Genomic DNA, 19,448 nt, shown 5'->3' with positions numbered 1-19,448 from the left:
GTACGGATGATAAATATTTATCAGGTGTACATACAGTGTCATATCCTGTTCTGAAGAGTCTTTGAAATGTTCATAAGTTCACTAACGACTGTTTGAAGTTAAATGAAAGGAAATGCTGTTGGAACAAAAAATATATATGCCTAAGCAAAAGTAAGTTGCTTTACATTCTTCTCATGTGGAACAGGGAAATGCATACAGTCCTTGACAATAGGATCAGAAGAACAAACAGGACCCGATGTATAAAGAAGGAACATTTGTGAAGTTTTTATGGTGTGAGCTGCACGAGTGTGTTCAGTACCACTCACAGCAGTTCTGCGTTCGCCAGTTCAGCCTTGGCTCATAGCAGTTTTTCTGTTTGCTTTAAACTACGTGTCCAAATGTTCCTAAAGCACTGGCAAGACCCGTCCATTCATTCTCTCCCAGTTTGATCTGACTCGGGTCTCTGGATGTAGTAATACAGTCTTGGCACTTTTGCAGATGTTTTTGACTTAGATACACTATGAGAAATACCTTTTAGATGATAGCATGCACATATAGACACCCCCACCTCCACGTAGACAACCTGAAACACAAGTTCCACAAAACCACATTTTAAGTGCTGATGCACGCTGCTCTTTTATTTTCTGTCTGAAGTATTACATCTTTTATAGAGTGTTCCTTAGAGCTGGGAAATACAGCTGGTATTATGTAATGCCAGAACATTTCTCAGAATCAAGGACATATTGATTGTCCTTGATTTCTCAGAATCAAGGACAACAGAAAAAAGGGCATATTTGAGAATTCGAATAAAATGAAGAGCTCAGTGTTTAGAAGCGTACTAGCACTCTGTGAAATTGAGCGCTCTGCAGAGATGAGCCTGAGGAGCATTTGATCCTTTTGGTTTTCAGATGGTGGATCTTACAACATCAAACCTGTACTGGAGTTGTGAGGTCCACAACTCACCAGCCACAAGTAACTATTTAAAGTTAACTTGTTTAAATGTAAATAAAATAAGAAATTCAGACTCTAAGTAGCACTCACCATTGTTCAAGTGCTCAGTAGCCACACAACTAGCATATTGGACAGCATAAATATAGAAAGTCCTGTTGGACGGTGCTGGTCTGTGTGGAATGTGAATGGGAAATATAGTGAATTCCTATCTTTGGACACTAAATGAAGGGTTAAATTGATCACTCTAAGATCCTGTTCCTCACTTTGAAAGCACCCAAGGTTACTCTGTCAATGTGAGGAGCTGGGAAAAGTGCCTGGAGACAGAGCTCTGGGGGAAAAACTGCTAGTGTTATGGAGCAGACGATCCAGGAGAGCTCAGCAGTAAGAAAAAGCCCAAGTTCACTGCAGCATCTGTGTCTAAAAGCTAATGAAAGAGGGGGAAGAAAAGTGCAGAGGAACAAAATCAAAGAACTGACACACCTGATTGTAAGACTTACTACAAAGAAAGCTACAGTGATCAAGACAGTGTGGTATTGGCAAAAGAACAGACAAATACATCAGTGAAACAGGGTAGAGAGCCCAGAAATCAACCCACCTAAATATGACCAACTGGTCTTTGACAAAAGAGTAAAGGCAGTAGAATGGCACAAGAATCATCTTTTCAGCAAATGGTGTTGAAACACCTGGACATCCACGTGCAAAAAAAGTGAATCTAAACACAGCTCTTGTGCCATTCACAAAAAATCAGCTCAGAATGGATCACATATCTAAATGTACAATGCATAACTATAAAACTCCTGGAAGATAACATAAGATGACCTCTGATATTACAATGACTGTTTAGATACAACACCAAAGGCAGGATCTATGAAGAGTAGAGAAAAATGTTTTGTCTTACTGCTGCAGCCAGCACAGCAGGTAGGATTGAAAGTGGTTGACGCACAGTTTGGGAAAAAGAAACTAGAAACAGAATTAAAGTTTTAAAAATGGAACTGGGGGACTCAAGACCTCTTGGGTCAAGAGCCCTGTTCCTCGGAACCACATCACTTTTATTTAGTGTCTTGGCAAGCAGAAAGTATCTGTTGTGTTACGATGAAGTCAGCCTCCTGTGTCCCCAGTCACATCTCCCATTTTATTGATTACTTTAAACTATATTTGTTATTTTCTTGTACAAGGGCTATCACCTAGCTGGAGGTCATAGACCCGCACATGCCTTGGAAAAACATCTTAGTGTGTGCACAGCAGTGTTCTGAACTTGCACTGACCCGGCATTCCAAAGTCCACACTATGTTTTTCCTTAGCTTAGAAGGGCATGACAACCCCAACTGATCAACCCGATGTACTTTTATTTGGGTTATGCTGTATTGCTGTATTTTGCTTTTATTCTTTTCCCATGGTGATTTTCTCATTTAGCCAGAGCAACAGGCAGCTGACTATTAACCCCTGCACCTTACTTCTGTAGCCTCACACCCTTGCCCCTTGGAGGGCAGGTGGGGGAAGGGGTGCTCCTGCTCCTGGCCTGTGTCAACGAGGGGAACTAAAGGAGAGTGATTCAGTGGGTTCAACTCATTTTCCCCAGGCGTTTCCTCCCAAGGGATTAATATTTAAGAGCTGAGTTGTGTAATCTAAAAAGTTCAGTCATCCCATTGAATGTGCGTATGATTTTTGGTTGTCAGATCTCCTTTGCAGTTAGCACTGTATCTTTTGTCCTAATTTTTAAAGGAATTTTGAGATATGATTTACATACAAAAGATGCACCCATTTCAGGGGTGCAGTTCAATAAGTTTTGACAGATAGATAAACCACTTAATCACTACCACAATCCAAACAGTGAACATTTTTGTCTCCCATGATCCTTCTCAGCAGTTCCCACACTTCATCCCTGGCCCCGGGCAGCTTTGGATAGAAAGTTTTGCTTTCTATCACTATGGATTAGTTTTGCTTTTTCTAGAGTTTCATGGCAATGGAATCACTCAGTATGTACTTTTCTTTGTCTGGCTTCTTTTGCTCAGCACAGTGTTGCTGAGATTCTCCATGTTGTGTATATTAGTGATTGATTCCTTTTTATTTTCAAGTGGAATTCCTTTGTATGGATTTATCGTAATGCTGTTTGTCCATTCATCAGTGGACATTTCCGTTTCGAGCAATTAGGAATAACGCTGTTATTCATATAGCTCATGTCTAGGAGTAGAAATGCTGGGTGATATGGTAAGTGTATGTTTAACTTCATAAGAAACTGCCAGAACACATCATATTCCTCTTAGGAATTTGATTCTTTTGGCTGGAGTTGCTGTTTTGACACTAGTGTTGAATGTACCCCTCTATTCCCATTGGATTTTGTAGACTATCTGAAAACAGATTGGTCTAGAAGTTGTGGGTTAGGCTCCATTCTGGGTGAGGCAGTATTGGGTTATTGCTTTTGCTAAAGACACCAGGCTGGCCAGATAGTAGTGTTTGATCAAGTGGTCTGTGACTCTTGGAAGAGAGTGTGTTTCAAGGCTATGGGAGAGGCTGTGCTTGCCCCAAGTGAGGATACAGCTCATTTCTGAAGGATGTGAAGTATTTGGGGGGGAAATCATCCCCCATGGAGAAGATAGAGGGCTTCTATCCCAGCTCTCTCCTTAACTTCTCTGTCCTTTTAGGGAGAGAAGCAGGTGACCAGTTCAGCCTGAGAACTACTGTGGTGGATGTAGAATGGACGAAACCTTGGCTCAGGGCCTGTTTTTGCTTCTAACTAGTATAGCAAATGGAAATGAGATACCAAACAAGACTGAGAAAGGTGCTTTGTAATGGAAATCATAGGCAAAAGTGAGTTACTTTTCATCTATACATTAACAAATAACCAATACCAATGCTGAGTCTGTTTCTGCTGCTGCTGCTAAATTGCTTCAGTCGTGTCCAACCTTGCCTGACCCCAGAGACGACAGCCCACCAGGCTCCCCCATCCCTGGGATTCTCCAGGCAAGAACACTGGAGTGGGTTGCCATTTCCTTCTCCAATTTAAAATAAATAATACTTGTAATAGGAATCAAATTTCAGATCGCCATTTTGCAATGGTTAATTCAACAGATCACATTTTGTCCATTTAAATACAGCCATGTACTTTCAGGTATTCTTTTTGTTTGGGGGGGGGTCCTCTTGTTTTATTCTATTTTATTTTTCATTTATTTTTATTAGTTGGAGGCTAATTACTTTACAATATTGTAGTGGTTTTTGTATTCTATAAGTATGTTGAAAGCAATTCAGGTTTCATAGACAAGCAAGTGAGGAAATGCTGAGTTGCCGTCTCTAGCTGTTGGCTGTCTTTTGGAAGCCTGAGTGTTCTAACAAAGTCATTTTTGTGTCTCATTAACCCTGTTGGTGGGTGTATTATCTCTTGTATAACAAGTTACCACCATTTAACAGCTTAAAAAAGTCACACATTTATTATCCCACAGAATCTGTAGTGTCAGGAATCCTAGCATGGCTTAGCTTGGTTTTCTGCTTCAGAGTCTCTTACAAGGCTGCAATCAAAGTGTCGGCCACAGCCGGGGTTTCTTCTGAAGGGTAAACTGAGGAAGGATTCCCCTCTGAGGACACATGGTTGTTGGCAGAATTCAGTTCCCTGAGGTTCACACTGGGAGCCTCTGTTCCTAGCTGGCTGTTGGCCAGAGACCGTCATATGGGTCTTTCTGACATGGCGGCTTGTTTCATCAATATGCAAGCCCAGAAAGCAATAAAGACTGTCTTCTAGCAAGATAGAATCCACAAGTTTATGTAACCATATCACAAGAGTGATGTCCCTTTACCCTTACTGTATTTTGTTTGTGCTCGTATTCATGCTAAGTCACACCATTTGTGTCCAACTCTTTGCGACCCATGGACTGTAGCCCACCAGATTCCTCGGCCCATGGGATTCTCCAGGCAAGAATACTGGAGAGGGTTGCTATGCAACCTCTTCCTCCAGGGAATCTTCCCAATGGAAGGAACGAACCCACAACTCTTGCGTCTCCTGCATTTACAGGCGGGGTCTTTACTACTAGTGCCATTCTACTGACTAGAAGCAAGTCATAGCCCCCACCCCCACACCCCACCATGACACACACCCTCAAGGGGAGGGTATTACACAAAGATGTGACTAGCAGGAGGCCTCTTAGACTCTGCTTGCCAAGCTGGGCTGCAGTCAGACCTGCTGACCTCTGAAACTGAATACATGCAAATAGTTGCCTAGAGATTCTAGCACTGTGAATTACTCATCCACAGAAGTAAGAATTAATGGATGTTCGGCACAGATTGTAGAAGATGAGTTTTACTCTCCAGACTTACTATAGGAAGTCAGTAGAAAAATGGATTGTCAGTGGGATTTTCATCTAGCACAACTCAGTTCTCAGTTCAGTTGCTCAGTCGTGTCCGACTCTGCGACCCTGTGAGCTGCAGCACGCCAGGCCTCCCTGTTCATCACCAACTCCCAGAGTCCACCCAAACCATATCCATCCAGTCGGTGATGCTATCCAACCATCTCATCCTCTGTCATTCCCTTCTCCTCCTGCCCTCAATCTTTCCCAGCATCAGGGTCTTTTCAAATGAGTCAGCTCTTCACATCAGGTGGCCAAATTATTGAAGTTTCAGCTTCAACATCAGTCTAGCATCTGTACAAAATCTGACCCAAAGGAGGCTCAATAAAAAACTATTTGCCTGCCAAGGTTTTGGTTTCAAAATCTAGTGTAACTGGATCAGTTCTATTGCTCTCCTTTTATAACAAAATTCTATAATTTCCTTCATCCTGAAATGAAATCTATAAATAGAATTTACGCTACACATAATCTCAAACATCAATATGACCTAACTGTAATATAAAAAACATACCAGATTGGTGGTTGCCTGAGGTGATGGTGGAGGGTGGGATAAATAGGTAGAAGGGATTATTACATATTTTTAAAAATAGAAATTAAAAAGTATACTGTAAAGTTTTTAAATGTTAAATACCGAAGGAGAGTAATTCATAGTAAAAATAATGTATTTCAAGATGTGAATGCTCTAAAACAAAATGGGTAGGTGCTTGCTTCTGAGTTTATAGTCACCATTAATGAGAGAGCTTTAAATTCAGACTGATACTCAGTTACTAGCATGTGTGATTAAGGGCCCAGATCCTATGATTTTTCATTAGTGATGTGCTTTCCCAGAAAGTGAATGATTCTTGAAAATATTCTGAACAAAGCAAAACAAAAAAATCATCCCACCTTTTACACAGGAGTTTCAGTCCTAGAAAATTCAGTGTATATTCAAACTGCACAGAAAATACCTTGCTTTGAAGTTAGTTTTTAAGCTCAAATGATTTATAAATAAGATTTTCCTCTATAGTTTTGTGTCATACAGGACATTGGGAAGTATGAGGGCCTTGAAACTATTACACAGGACTTTGCCACACTTAGCAGAACAAATAGCGGGGACCTGGCACTTCTGCCTGAACATACTCCCCCAGTTCCAGGAATGCCCCCTAGTTATCATAACAACAAAGCATTCCCTTGGATTTCACAAGTTGGCAGCTGCACTTCCCACTGAGAACCACAGCCCTAGGGCCTAGCCACTAGGGGAAAGGAAAGTAATGCAGTTATTCTGGTTTGCTTGGACACAGCTAAATATCAAGGGTACCACGAGGGAGATGAGGATAGAGATCAGTGCTTTAAAATCTCTATTGTGACCCTTTAGCCAAGGCACAGTTGAGTGCTTGGATCAAGCAGAAGATGGCAATAACTGCAGGACGTGGGGAGAAAGGGAACCCTGTGTGTTAGGCTGGTCAGGTGTGAGCATCTGAAAGTGAACATGTTGAATGACAAATTTTAAGGATCCTGACAAAGTGCTTTCTTTTCCAACAGAAACCTGTTTCCTTCAAATCTTGTGGTTGCAGCTTTCCGGACGGTAAGCTTGATGGTTTGCCAAAAATAGGAAACTTCGGGTGTTATATGTTTATAGCATATAAATTACTGCTATAGAGTTAGGTAAGGTGGAACAAGGAGGGTTGTGTGCACTTAGTATCATTGGCCTAAATTTTTATCGATGGGCCCCTGCAGTGAAAATAAACAAAACAACAAGAAACCAAAAAATTGCCCAAAATATCCCAGCATCTTTTCACATCACCTAGTACCCTCAAATCACGTTTTATAGAGCTCTTAAATATTTTACAATTTTAGTTTTTTTTATCTTTTTAAGTTTTTTGGCTGCATTGCACAGCCTGTGGGATCTTAGTTCCCAGACCAGGGATTGAACCTGGGCCATGGCAGTAGAAGTGCTAAGTCCTAACCACTAGACTGCCAGGGGAATGCCCTAGAATTTTTTTAAAAAATGCATTTTTGTCTTTTTTTTTTTCTGATTATAACTATAATATATGCTCCTTCCAAAAAAAAAAAATTAAAGTACAAAAGAATAGAAGGAAATAAAAATCACCCATAATCACTACCTAGAGCTACCCAGTAACATTTTGTTATACATCTTTCTGGTATGTTTTTTCTATATGTGTGCATGTGCACCTGCACACAGACACACACGCACACAAGATTTTAAAATAATTATACTACATACATTGTTATTATGTATACAGATATTGTTCAGTAACCAGCTCTTACTGTGAACATTTTCTCATGTTGGTAAACATCCTTCTGCATGAGTTATTGGCTGTGGTATGAACATGTCATAATTTTACTCAATCAGTCCCATGTGGATGGCTGTTTCTAGTTTTCCCCTAACTTTAGCAATCCTGAATGTAATGTTCCTACAGCCAAGCTTTACACAGAGAAGGAATATAAAGGTCTAGATTAGATGGACTAAACTGATTGCCTTTTTCACACACTATCTTTTCAGTTTCCGCTCAGTCTTGCTCTTTAAAAAAACAAACCAAAAAACCCTGGGTATAAATACAACTGTGGCTTGTATGCATAATGTGAGATAGAAGGCAAGAGAAAAACGAGAAATGTCGTGGCTTTCAGTGCCTGCCACGGAAGGTGTGGGGTGGCTTTGTATCCCCTGCCACCCCTAATCACAGGACTGCTGATCATCTCTGCCTGTCTGAAAGCTTGATAAGTCAAAGCTGAGAGAGACCAGAGCTCTTTAAAGGCAGGTTCAAAGCAGAGGCCTCTGGGTCTGAACTGCCTAATGGGCCCCTTTTTAACAGTTCAAAAGCCTCGTGTCCTTAGAAGGGTGTCATATAACAGAGTCCCCTGAACGTTAGTGCACACTGCTTCAGGGAGACGCCTGTGTGTGTCAGGCAGAAGTGTGTGAAGTCAACCACAGGACGAGAGTTTGAAAGATAGCTCCCCTCTGATGAGTAGGTCTCCCAGAAGACTCAGCCAAAAACACCATCTTGCCCCCCATCCTTTGTTTTGAGCAGTGGAGGGCTGAAGGCGTATTAGAAACAGATGCTGAAAAGCAGTCAAGCTCGAGTAAGTTTTGGAACAGAGTGGAGCATAAATAAATGAATGAGAATAAAATGACACATCAAAAAAATGAACTTTACTATTATGGAATGAATACCAAGTTTCTCCAAATAATATGAATTCTCAGCCGTTTAAGATATCAGCTTGAAACTGTACAGACCTTCTCCAAACTGGGGTCTGGGGACCCAGGAAATTCTCTCCATTGCCTTGGGTTCCTAAATAATCAGCGGTCTCCTAGAGTGCGTGTTGCCCTGGGCTTAGGTGACTTTGGTTCAGTCCTCAGAGGCCCTTGTCCAGCCAAGCCAGTGAGGAATGCCAGCAGGCCTGGAGGGAAGAACGACCAAGTAGCAAGAGGCCCAGCAGTCCTCTGGATTCGTCTTGAGAAAGGTCTTCAGCTGTGAACTGACGGGGTTTTCTCTTTCTCTCGCTCACAGTATGCAACTGACTACAGAGAAGTGACCCACAACACGAGCGCTGGAAACATAACCGTTGAAAAAGTAAGGGTTTTTGTGAGATCACTTACGACAAATCCTATAACACAAATAATGCTTCTGAACTCAAGGAGCATACATTATGCTTATCTTTTTCTCAGCAGGACTGAAGACTGGGATTTGAATTGCACAGTTTAGGTTTCTCTTTGGGCCGTTTACCCTCTTTAGGATGTCCATTTCATTGAATTGAAACTAATGTCCCCTTTCTTAAAAAAAAAAATTGTGTAACATCCCTTCTGTTTTTCTGAAATATAAATAACAGGTGATTTAACCTACCCTTGCGCATAGAATTTGCCTTAGGGGTTTAACTCACTATAACCATCATTCATTCACAAATATTTTTTTGAGTACTTGTTTTTTCTTTTGTTGTTGTTGTTGTTGTTGTGTGTGTGTGTGTGTGTGTGTTTTATTTGGACACACCACAAGGCATGTGGGAATCTTAGTTCCCTGACCAGGGAACTTGAGTCCCTTGCAGCTGAAGTACAGAGTAACCGCTAGAACACCAGGGAAGTCTCTTGAGTACCTGTTGTTTACCAGACACTGAGCTAAGTCCTAGCCTTCATGCTGGAGCTGAAAGAGATGAGGGACCTCAAGGATTATTTAGCCCAGCCTTGAAGCTACCACGGGAAGAAGGAGGAACTTTGCCCTTCCCCCATCCCCTGTGCACCTCTCCAGGGCTAAGTGGCTCTGAGTTCTCCCAGCCTGTCTTTGATTGAAGGGAAAAGTTCTACTTTTTTTAAAAAAGTTGAAAGCTAATAGTTTAGTCCCTTTCACTTCATCTTGCAGATGAAGCATCTGAAGCTCAGAGAAGCTATTTTAATATCAGCCAGGACTAAGCTCAGACTAGAATGATGGTAAAAATGCTCTTTCAGTTTTTGCCACGCTGACATGTTTCCTATTCAGAATTTCATAATGTGTTGTGATGGAATAAAATGTTTGTCTAACATATATGCTTACAGTAGTGAGACTCAGTACTGATGGAAACAAAAATAAAGAACACATTATATTTATATATTTTAAGTCAGTGCTTTAGAAAGAATGTCCTGAAAATATCCATGTTGATTCTGAACATCATTTTCAGAATTTGTCAGTGAGGAGACTATGGTAGGAACCTAGCAACAAAGAATTAGTAGGCAAAGGCACTGACTTTTTTTTTTTTTGGCCACACTCTTGAGGCTTATGGGATCTTAGTTCCCTGACCAGGGATTGAACTGGGGCATACAGCAGTGAAAGCACTGAATCCTAATCACTAGACCATCAGGGAATTCCCTACAATCATTGACTCTTGATCTGAAGGACTATTTCACCAATCAGCTTGTCTTTTAAAGTGAAGTGAAGTGAAAGTCGCTCAGTCGTGTCCGACTCTTTGCGACCTCATGGACTATACAGTCCATGGGATTCTCTAGTCCAGAATACTGGAATGGGTAGCCTTTCCCTTCTCCAGGGGATCCTCCCAACCCAGGGACTGAACCCAGATCTCCCACATTGCAGGCAGATTCTTTACCAACTGAGCCACGAGGGAAGCCCTGTCTTTTAAAAGCAGCCCTTTGAAATGATTGTCCAGCCTCTAGCTGAGCACATCCAGTGAGGAGAGGTTCAGTACTTTCTGTTTCAACCTGTGCCCATTTCCAAAGCTTTCACAGTTAACGAGTAGGTGAAAATCCTGTTTGTTGACTTTCCAAATCCTGAGACTCCATCTCCCCTTGAGTTTCCGGCCCCTTGATCTGTGAAATCACTGAATGTTAAAGGAAATATGAGCCTTTCCTCTTTCTGGGCGCCCTATTGCAGTCTGACGGAGACCTGAGCAAATGCATTCTTTAGTCCTCACTCATCTGTTGTAAACTTAGACCCTGTGTCCCCTCTGATCCTACAGATCCCCATTGGCACCGAAATTGAAGGGATGAACATTTTAGGATTGGTCCTTTTTGCCCTGGTATTAGGAGTGGCCCTGAAGAAACTCGGCTCTGAAGGAGAAGAGCTCATTCGTTTTTTCAATGCCTTCAATGAGGCGACCATGGTGCTGGTGTCATGGATTATGTGGTGAGTGTCACCCTACCACCCACTCTCTCTCTCATTTCTCCTGCTATCCAGAAAAGAACCCCACTTAGCTGTTCTAGGTCACCTCTGTGGGGCCACATGGCCCAGTGCTGTCTGTGGATGATGTATCACAACCAGTCTTGGCACAAGGGTTGAAGGATCTCAGAGAAATAGGCATGCACCATGGTTAATAGTCACTTCCTCGTCACCCACAGTGACCCCTGGGGTTCGATCATTGATGATTTATCGATGAGTCTCACCATTATTCTTGCCACATCTTGTGGGGCAATGAGTTCCATATAAAATAAGGCTTATTTCTCTTTAAAGAATAGATTAAAGCTTTAGAAGGGCCCCTCACTATAGTATTTTACAACATGGAGGACAAATCCATCTTTACCCTGTACGTACAGGTAAACTTGGAATGGTCTTTACATGTATGTCTCTTTATATAATAGCAATGAAAGTGTACTTGTTTAATAAAAACCACCAGATTGATTTCTGGCTAACAAGGAAAAATTTGACAAGATCTCTCAAAGTAACTTCTCAGAAATCATACCAATTCCAATGCCAATGCTTCAGTAAGCTTTATCCTGCTGTTTTACTGAAGCCAGACTGTGTGTTTTAGTTTCTACCCACTCGTTGTTGAGAAACTAGTTTATCTTTTAATGCACAAAACTTGTTCCTTATTGTCAACCCTTAAGTATCCTAGGATGTCTCTCTCTCAGATGGCACTGGGATGGCAGCTGGACTGATTTTAAGAGAGAAGACTGGAATTTGGTAGGAAAGCTTGAGATTGGTTGGGAAGCCAAGTTCAGAGCCTCCACTAGTAGTATTTATTCTGCTTAACCAAGTTTTCTTGCTCAGCCCCAAACTCCAGAGTCTGAGTCTGCATCAGAAACATGACACTTCATATGACTTGTTGTTCTGGGGAGAAAAATATTTCCAGAAAGGAAAAAGTGTTTTCATCCTGTCAGATTCTTTCCCTGGCTTATTTTTTTTGGTCTGAAATCCTCCCAAAGGTTGGATTAAAGAAAACTGTGCAGGAAAGTGATGTTCCTATGTGAAGACATTTGTTTTCAATCTGAAACCAATTTACAGTCATTCCTTCAATGTGACGTGTTAGTTGCAGAAGCAGACATTTGGAAAGGCAGACCTGGCTGAGTGTCTTAACTGCAGTGGGATATCTGTTGCCCAGAAAGTGCATCCCACCCAGAACTGGGGTTTAGGATGCCTTAACTGGTTAAAGGGGCTTCCCTAGTGGTTCAGTGGTAAAGAATCTGCCTGCGATGCAGGAGACACAGGTTCAATCCCTGGGTCAGGAAGGTCCCCTGGAGGAGGCCGTAGCAACCCATTTCAATATTTTTGCCTGGAGAATTCCATGGACAGAGGAGCTTGGCAGGCTACAGTCCATGGGATCCCAAAAGAGTCTGACATGACTTATTAACTAGAACACATACAAATACACACACACAACTGGTTAAAGGATCTCCCCCAGGTGTGGGAGGGATCTTCAGTAGTAGCTCTTTCTTTCCTTCACTAATTACCTACTATAGTATCAGGCACCTGCCTAGCCTGTACTGTTCATAGAAATAATTTCTCAAATATCAATGTATGACAAAACCCACTGAAAAATAAAAAAATTAAAAATAAAATAAAATAAAATAAAATAAAGAAATAATTTCTCGGTAGATGGTCAGCAAACCTTGCAGGCCATATGGTCTCTGTCATAACTGCCAATGCTGCCATCACAGGACAAAAACAGTCATAGACAATTTATAAATGAATGAACTTGGCTGTATTCCAGTAAAACTCATGGTGCCAACCCATGCATTAAACTGTCCAGGGAGGAAGGAGGGAAGGGAGTCCTCTGAAAGTGTTAGAAGAAAATACAGGGGTAGAGAAAGTCCTCCGACACAAAATACAGAAAGGAAAAGCCATAAAAAGCTGCTAAATTTGATTCCACCAGAGTATAAAAATGTTTGCATGCAAAGGATACCTTGGATGAAGTTATAAGACAAGACACCTATTGAAAAAAAGTGATATATATTTACATATAGCCTCTACACACACACACACACACACACACACACACACACTCAAAGCATTGGGATTGAAAGGACTGGTACAAGTTCATAAAATGTTAATCTTTCTGTAGTGAAATTAATAGAGAACTTGAGAGTAAGTGTTAAAAATCTTTTATAGCAGTTTTATATTCTTTAGCATCTAAGCCATGATCATTGTTCTATTTTGTGTGTGTGTGTGTGTCTTTTCTAAGAATACTGGTCCTTGACCAACTAGGTAGAAATGAACCAGTTTTTCACCAAAGATAATTTGAGAAGAACTAATATAAAGAGCCCTGACTACTGAAGAAGAAAAAAAAGACTGAATAAACTCTTAGAAAATGAACAAAGGAAATGAGCAGGCAATGCATAGAAGAGGAAACCTGAATGACCAATAAACATTTTAAGGGATGGCCAACTTATTAGAAATCAGGGAAATGAAAAGCTTGGTTCTATCAGGCACTGATAAGAATGAAGTTAACATTTCTCAACAGCAGCATTATTTTTTTTTCCTTTGAAATTTCAGGAATTTTTATTTTCATTTTTCTGCATTTCCCACTTTCAACAATAAAAACCTGTTTCTTTTTTATTGAGATATAGTTGATTTAGTTGATTTAGGGCTTCCGTGGTGGCTCAACTGGTAAAGAATCCGCCTGCAATGCAAGAGGCCTGGGTTTGATCCCTGGGTTGGGAAGATCCCCTGGGGAAGGAAACAGCTGCCCACTCCAGTATTTTGGCCTGAAAAGTAGTCCATGGGGTTGCAAAGAGTTGGGCACGACTGAGTGACTTTCACTTAATCACTAATAGTTGATTTATGATGTTATATTAGTTTCGGGCATACAGCATGGTGATTCAAAGTCTTTATAGATTATATTCCATTTATGGTTACTATAAAATACTGGCTATCTTTCCAGTGTTTTGGCTATTGTGCTGTAGAATGTACCCTTTATTAGCAGCACTGTTGACATTCTTTGTTGCTGGGGGTTGTCTTGTGCACCGTAGTATATTTTGCCATATCCTTGGCCTCTAGCCCTTAGATGCCAGTAGCACCCCTGCCAAAGCTGTGACAACCAAAACTGTCTCCAAATATTATTTAATGTCCCCTGGGGGGCAAAATCATCATTGGATGAGAACCAGTGGTGCAGGGAAAGGATTATTCTCCTAGAAGCCATTGGGAACATGACTTAGAACAGCCACATTGGAGAACAATTTGTCAGGATCTACTAGACTTTAAAACATACCCCATGACTCAGTAACCCCACTTCATGGTGTCTGTACCTGGAATATATGGGCATGTGGGCACAAAGAGGCCTGTCTGCAGTGTTCTGTGTGGTGATGAAAACCTGGGAATAATGTAAATGCTCATCAGCAGGGTAATGCAAATAATCTATAGTGTAGTTCTGAGGATGCTATTTTTAAAGAATGAGATAAAGGTGGAATCAACCCAAATATCCATTGACAAATTGAATGTATAAGGAAAATGTGGGATATGCATACAATGGAATATTATTCAGCCTTAAGAAGGAATGACATTCTGCAAAGTGCTACAATATAGAGGAAGCTTAAAGTCATGAATGGGTTGCCATGCTCTCTTTCAGGGGATCTTTCTGACCTGGGGATCAAACCCGGGGCTCCTGCATTGCAGGCTGATCCTTTACTGTCTGAGCCACCAGGGAAGCCGCAAGTGAAATAAGCCAGACACAGAGAGGCTAAAATTGTATTATTCCATTTATGAGGGTACCTTGAATAGTCAAGATCATAGAGACTGAAAGTAGAACAGTGGTCTCTGACAGCAGCAGTGAGGGGAACATGGGGTTATTGTTTATTAAATACAGAGCGTCTGTTTGCAATGATGAGAAAGTTCTGGAGATGGACAGTGGTGGTAGTTGCACAATACTTTGAATATACTTAATGTCACCAAACTGTACACTTAAAATGGTTAATATGGTCAGTTTTATGTTATGCATACTTTACCATGATAAAAAAAAAAGACCAGAATGAGGTAGATGTCTATGTATTGATATGAAAAGTTCTCAGAGACATAATAGGGAGTTTTAAAAAAACATGCAGATTTAAACACATGTATCTAAAAGAATAGAAAGTGGGACTAGTTACCAGAGGAGAGGGCTGGCTTGAGGACAGGGCCTAAAGATTTTGGTCTTAGCTATCATGTTTTAATTTTTTGAAAGGAGAATGTATTCATGTATTACTATAGCATTTAAAAATAATAATACTTCTTATAATATCTCTGGGAAGAAGTCTCAAGAAACCAGTGACACTGGCTATCTCTTCTTGAAAGGAAGCCTGGTACTTAGGAGGACAGAGGTGGCAGGTAGATCCCATCCTGTTGTACCCTTTGAAATTATAACTGTGTGACATTATTATCTATATAATTTAAAAAATTTATAAATAAAGTCAATAGTTATAAAATTCATCTTCAGCTCAGTCCAATCGCTCAGTCATGTCCAACTCTGCGATCCCATGGACTGCAGCATGCCAGGATTCCCTGTCCATCACTAACTCCCAGAGCTTACTCAAACTCACGTCCAACAAGTCAGTGATGCCATCCAACCATTTCATCCTCTGTTGTCCCCTTCTCCTCCTGGCTTCAGTCTTTCCCAGCATCAGGGAGTCAGTTCAATGAGCCAGTTCAAACCAGTCAGTCCAATGAGTCAGTTCTTCACATCAGGTGGTCAAAGTATTGGAGCTTCAGCATCAGTCCCTCCAATGAATGTTCAGGACTGATTTCCTTCAGGATTGACTGGTTTAATATCCTTGTAGTCCAAGGAGCTCTCAAGAGTCTTCTCCAACACCACAGTTCAAAAGCACCAGTTCTTTGGTGATCAGCCTTCTTTATGGTCCAGCTCTCACATCCGTACATGACTACTGGAAAAACCATAGCTTTGACTAGATGGACCTTTGTCAGCAATGTTTCTGCTTTTTAATACTTTTAAAATTCATCCTCAGTTAAGCTCAAAACAACAGACTTTTGTCCTTTGTAGCTCCCATAGTTCATTTCCTCCCTTCCTTCCTCCCACCCAGCCATCAAAAAAAATCTTCACACTCCAAGAGTGTTCCCAGAAGGTCATTGTTAGTGACTTCTTCCCACGGAATCATGTTTTCCAATCCACAGAGATTTTGAAACTTCACAAAAGTCCCAGCTTTGGCTCAACTCTGTATCACAACAATTCTACAAAATTTAATAGGTGTTAGTCTTTTGTGTTTCTGAGTTCTCAGAGCAAGCCTGAGCAAAGCTGAAAGTCAAGCCCACAGTTGCAGAGGCTTTAATCTCAGATTTCCTTCCACTTGGGAGCCCACGTGGTTGGTAGCATCCAGCTGTTAGGAACATACAATATCCAAGGGGAAAGAAGTTTGGGTCCTCATCCTGACTCCACACCCATGATGAGTGATCATGTTAATTTTACTGTTTCATGGCCTATAAAATAGGCAGAGCATACCCCTATCCTTTTCTATTTCTCAGGGTCACCCCAAGAGAGATGAAGACCACCTAGTTGAGAGTCCACACATCTCATGTCAGGAAGGGCCTGTATCTCTCAGCCCCAACATCCTCATCCTTGCTTACCTGTGCCCTGTGCTCACATCCTAGGTACGTACCTGTGGGCATCATGTTCCTGGTTGGAAGCAAGATTGTCGAAATGAAGGACATCATCATGCTGGTGACCAGCCTGGGGAAATACATCTTCACGTCTATATTGGGCCATTTTATTCATGGAGGAATTGTTCTGCCACTTATTTATTTTGTCTTCACGAGAAAAAACCCATTTAGGTTCCTCCTGGGCCTCCTCACACCGTTTGCAACAGCGTTTGCCACCTGCTCCAGGTGAGTGGTTTTCAGGTGCCCTTGGCTGCCCTTGAGCTTGGAACCAGAGGAGCCCGTGGTGGATGCACAACTAACATCTTGACAAATTTTAATTTCTTGAAAACTCTAAATTGGTTTCATCTGATTTTTTTGCACTGCCAGCCCCATAGCTCTTAGGGAAGTAGATTTTTAGGATTGCCAGAATGAGAGATTGCCTCATTCCCTTCTCCTTCTTGCTTCTTAGAGGTCAGTTAGATCATAATTTTACCCAGCTGGGGGTCCTCACCCTAACTAGACCTCAGCCTGAGTGAAAGGAGACAACCACTTGACTCAAAACACATTGCAGGAAATCTTCTAGAATGATACCTGCTCAGTTCTCCCTATGGATGGGTGAATTAGGAAATAAGACCAAGGCATAAGGCATCCTGGTGAGGGGTGTGTGCTCAGCTCTCTAGCAGTCCACAATATTGTGGGATTATCTAATTTAGCACAAAAGATGGACCTTGTCATGGCTGATATTCTTCCAGAAAAACACTGGGCTTTCCAAATACAAAGAAAACTTTCAAAGGATGGCGGCATATCGTTTGATTCCCACATTTAGTTTTTGCCCCTCTACTGCATGTATCCCACCATCCTGCCCTGCAGTGTCTATGACAGGGTTGTGGTGTGGGAGGAATGAAGGAGGTAAGTTTCTCCGGCTTTGGCCGAAACCAGCCTATTTCAGCTATGCCAGCCACACGCTGCAGGGTCTGCAGAACCCACAAGAGGGAGCGGGTCCTATTCTTCATTATCTTGGGATGCAGTTCCTCTTTCCAAACTTTCAGAGCCATTTCTTTTTCTGTTTTTTTGGCCACACTGCCACGGCATGCGGAACTTCCCTGACCAGGGATTGAACTCATGTCCCCTGCAGTGGAAGCCCAGAGCCTTAACCACTGGACCACCAGGGAAGTCCTGTCAGAGCCATTTCTGCTTCTTGGCCTAGAAGAAAAAACATAGCTTGCCTTTTACTTTTTGGAGGGGAACATGTTCAAGAGAGGAGAGTAAATAGTTCTTTGTTCTCTTGAGAATATTCTGCACTGTGAGACAATGTGTGGTTCTTGGGAAATCTGGAACAGGTGTATCCAGGTGAAAAATACCGTAAGTCTGGAAAGCCCAGTTTTGAACACTTTGGGAAAGCAATTGACAAAACCCCATGTATGACAGAAACTCTGCAACAATTCTGATTTTTCTTTTATTTCAAGGGGAGAGTGCCATAACCTAGGATGGTGCTAATTGTTCTGTTCCTGGGTCTGAGCTGAGTAACAAGTTAGCCTGGTCACGAAGGACTATTCTCTTATTTGGTTGTTTGCATTTCCCAGCTCGGCAACCCTTCCCTCTATGATGAAGTGCATTGAAGAAAACAATGGCGTAGACAAGAGGATCAGCCGGTTTATTCTCCCCATCGGGGCCACTGTGAACATGGATGGCGCAGCCATCTTCCAGTGTGTGGCCGCAGTGTTCATTGCCCAGCTCAACAACGTGGAGCTGAGAGCTGGACAGATTTTCACCATTCTGTAAGTTCTATATTCTTTCCTTCATCTTTAGGCCTGGTTTAAAGTTTGAGATATTTTTTGTTGCGATTTCCTTTGAAAAACTTCATGAATCCAATCTTACCATGACTTGGGTGTCTCATTTGTAAATGAGGACAGCATGAATTCATTACTTGAAGAAAGTGGATCCTCTCTCAAGGGTGCAGCCGACAGACTGGGGTTGTATGGTTTTCAGTTCCAAGCCATGGCTGCCATGTTCTGCATGTCTCTGTGTCCCCTCGGTGCTCCGGGCTCATGGCTGATCCTGCTGTCCCATCCCCTAGAGTGACTGCCACGGCATCCAGTGTTGGAGCAGCAGGCGTGCCTGCTGGAGGGGTCCTCACCATCGCCATTATCCTGGAGGCCATCGGGCTGCCCACTCATGACCTCTCTCTGATCCTGGCTGTGGACTGGATTGTGTAAGTAGCAAGTTCTAAGGGCACTGAATAAAAGAAAGTCTGTTTTGAGCTCCCTAGGAGCTTGGCACTGGCCCGGGGCATGCAGCGAAACTTAAAACATGCCATTACTGAGAACTTGCTTAGAACATTCAGGAAAGTCAGAGGCCCAAGTCTCTATAGAGATTGTTGGCTGCATAGGGGTCATAACCAGTGGAGCAGTGAATCTTCGGGAATGATTGTCCTTGGCCTGGAATGTCCAAGGAGTGATTTCTGTAAGGGGAAAAAAGATGAGCATTGCTAATGCAAGTGCCTGGGCTTGTGCTCAGGGGCGGAGTTAGAAAGGAGCTGTGATCTGGGTAACCATCACCAGGGCTCCTGTAAAGACACAGAACAGTTTCTAATTGTTGCTTCCTTGAGTCCCATGAATGACACTTTTCTCAGATGCAAACAATACCTGTATCATAGGGAAGGTCAGTGAGGCACTGATGTTGGACAGTAGGTAGAGCATGTGAATAAGAAATGAGCCCTGAAAAAAAAAAAAAAGAAACGAGCCCTGGAGCCTGGGTTCACATCATTTACTAGTTGTGTGATATGAACTGTCTGTGATTTAGTCTGCCAGTCTGTCAAAAGGGGATAACAGAGCCCTGTAGCAGAGCTGTAGCGGAGACTAAGCGAGTTAGCACATGCACGTCACACGGAAGCGTGTTCAGGCAGCACTGGGGAAGGCACTCCTGG

General features: G+C 42.1%; 1 protein-coding gene across 2 annotated transcripts in view; it reads left to right on the top strand.

The window, feature by feature from the left end:
• The window catches only part of SLC1A4 (solute carrier family 1 member 4), a 29,742-nt gene that overhangs the window by 6,153 nt on the left and 4,141 nt on the right, over nucleotides 1-19,448 (top strand). The window contains exons 2-7 of one of the 2 annotated variants that reach the window (XM_065929049.1): nucleotides 6,786-6,828; nucleotides 8,774-8,836; nucleotides 10,704-10,870; nucleotides 16,535-16,768; nucleotides 18,106-18,300; nucleotides 18,600-18,734. In XM_065929049.1, the coding sequence (XP_065785121.1) occupies nucleotides 6,786-6,828; nucleotides 8,774-8,836; nucleotides 10,704-10,870; nucleotides 16,535-16,768; nucleotides 18,106-18,300; nucleotides 18,600-18,734 (837 nt within the window). The remainder of the gene's footprint in view (nucleotides 1-6,785; nucleotides 6,829-8,773; nucleotides 8,837-10,703; nucleotides 10,871-16,534; nucleotides 16,769-18,105; nucleotides 18,301-18,599; nucleotides 18,735-19,448) is intronic. The other variant, XM_065929050.1, reaches the window with a different exon arrangement.

Source organism: Muntiacus reevesi, chromosome 3, assembly GCF_963930625.1.
Source record: "Muntiacus reevesi chromosome 3, mMunRee1.1, whole genome shotgun sequence".
Classification (NCBI taxonomy): Eukaryota; Metazoa; Chordata; class Mammalia; order Artiodactyla; family Cervidae; genus Muntiacus; species Muntiacus reevesi.
Note: the sequence above shows the minus strand (reverse complement) of the source record. Positions and strands in the feature narration are given on the sequence as shown.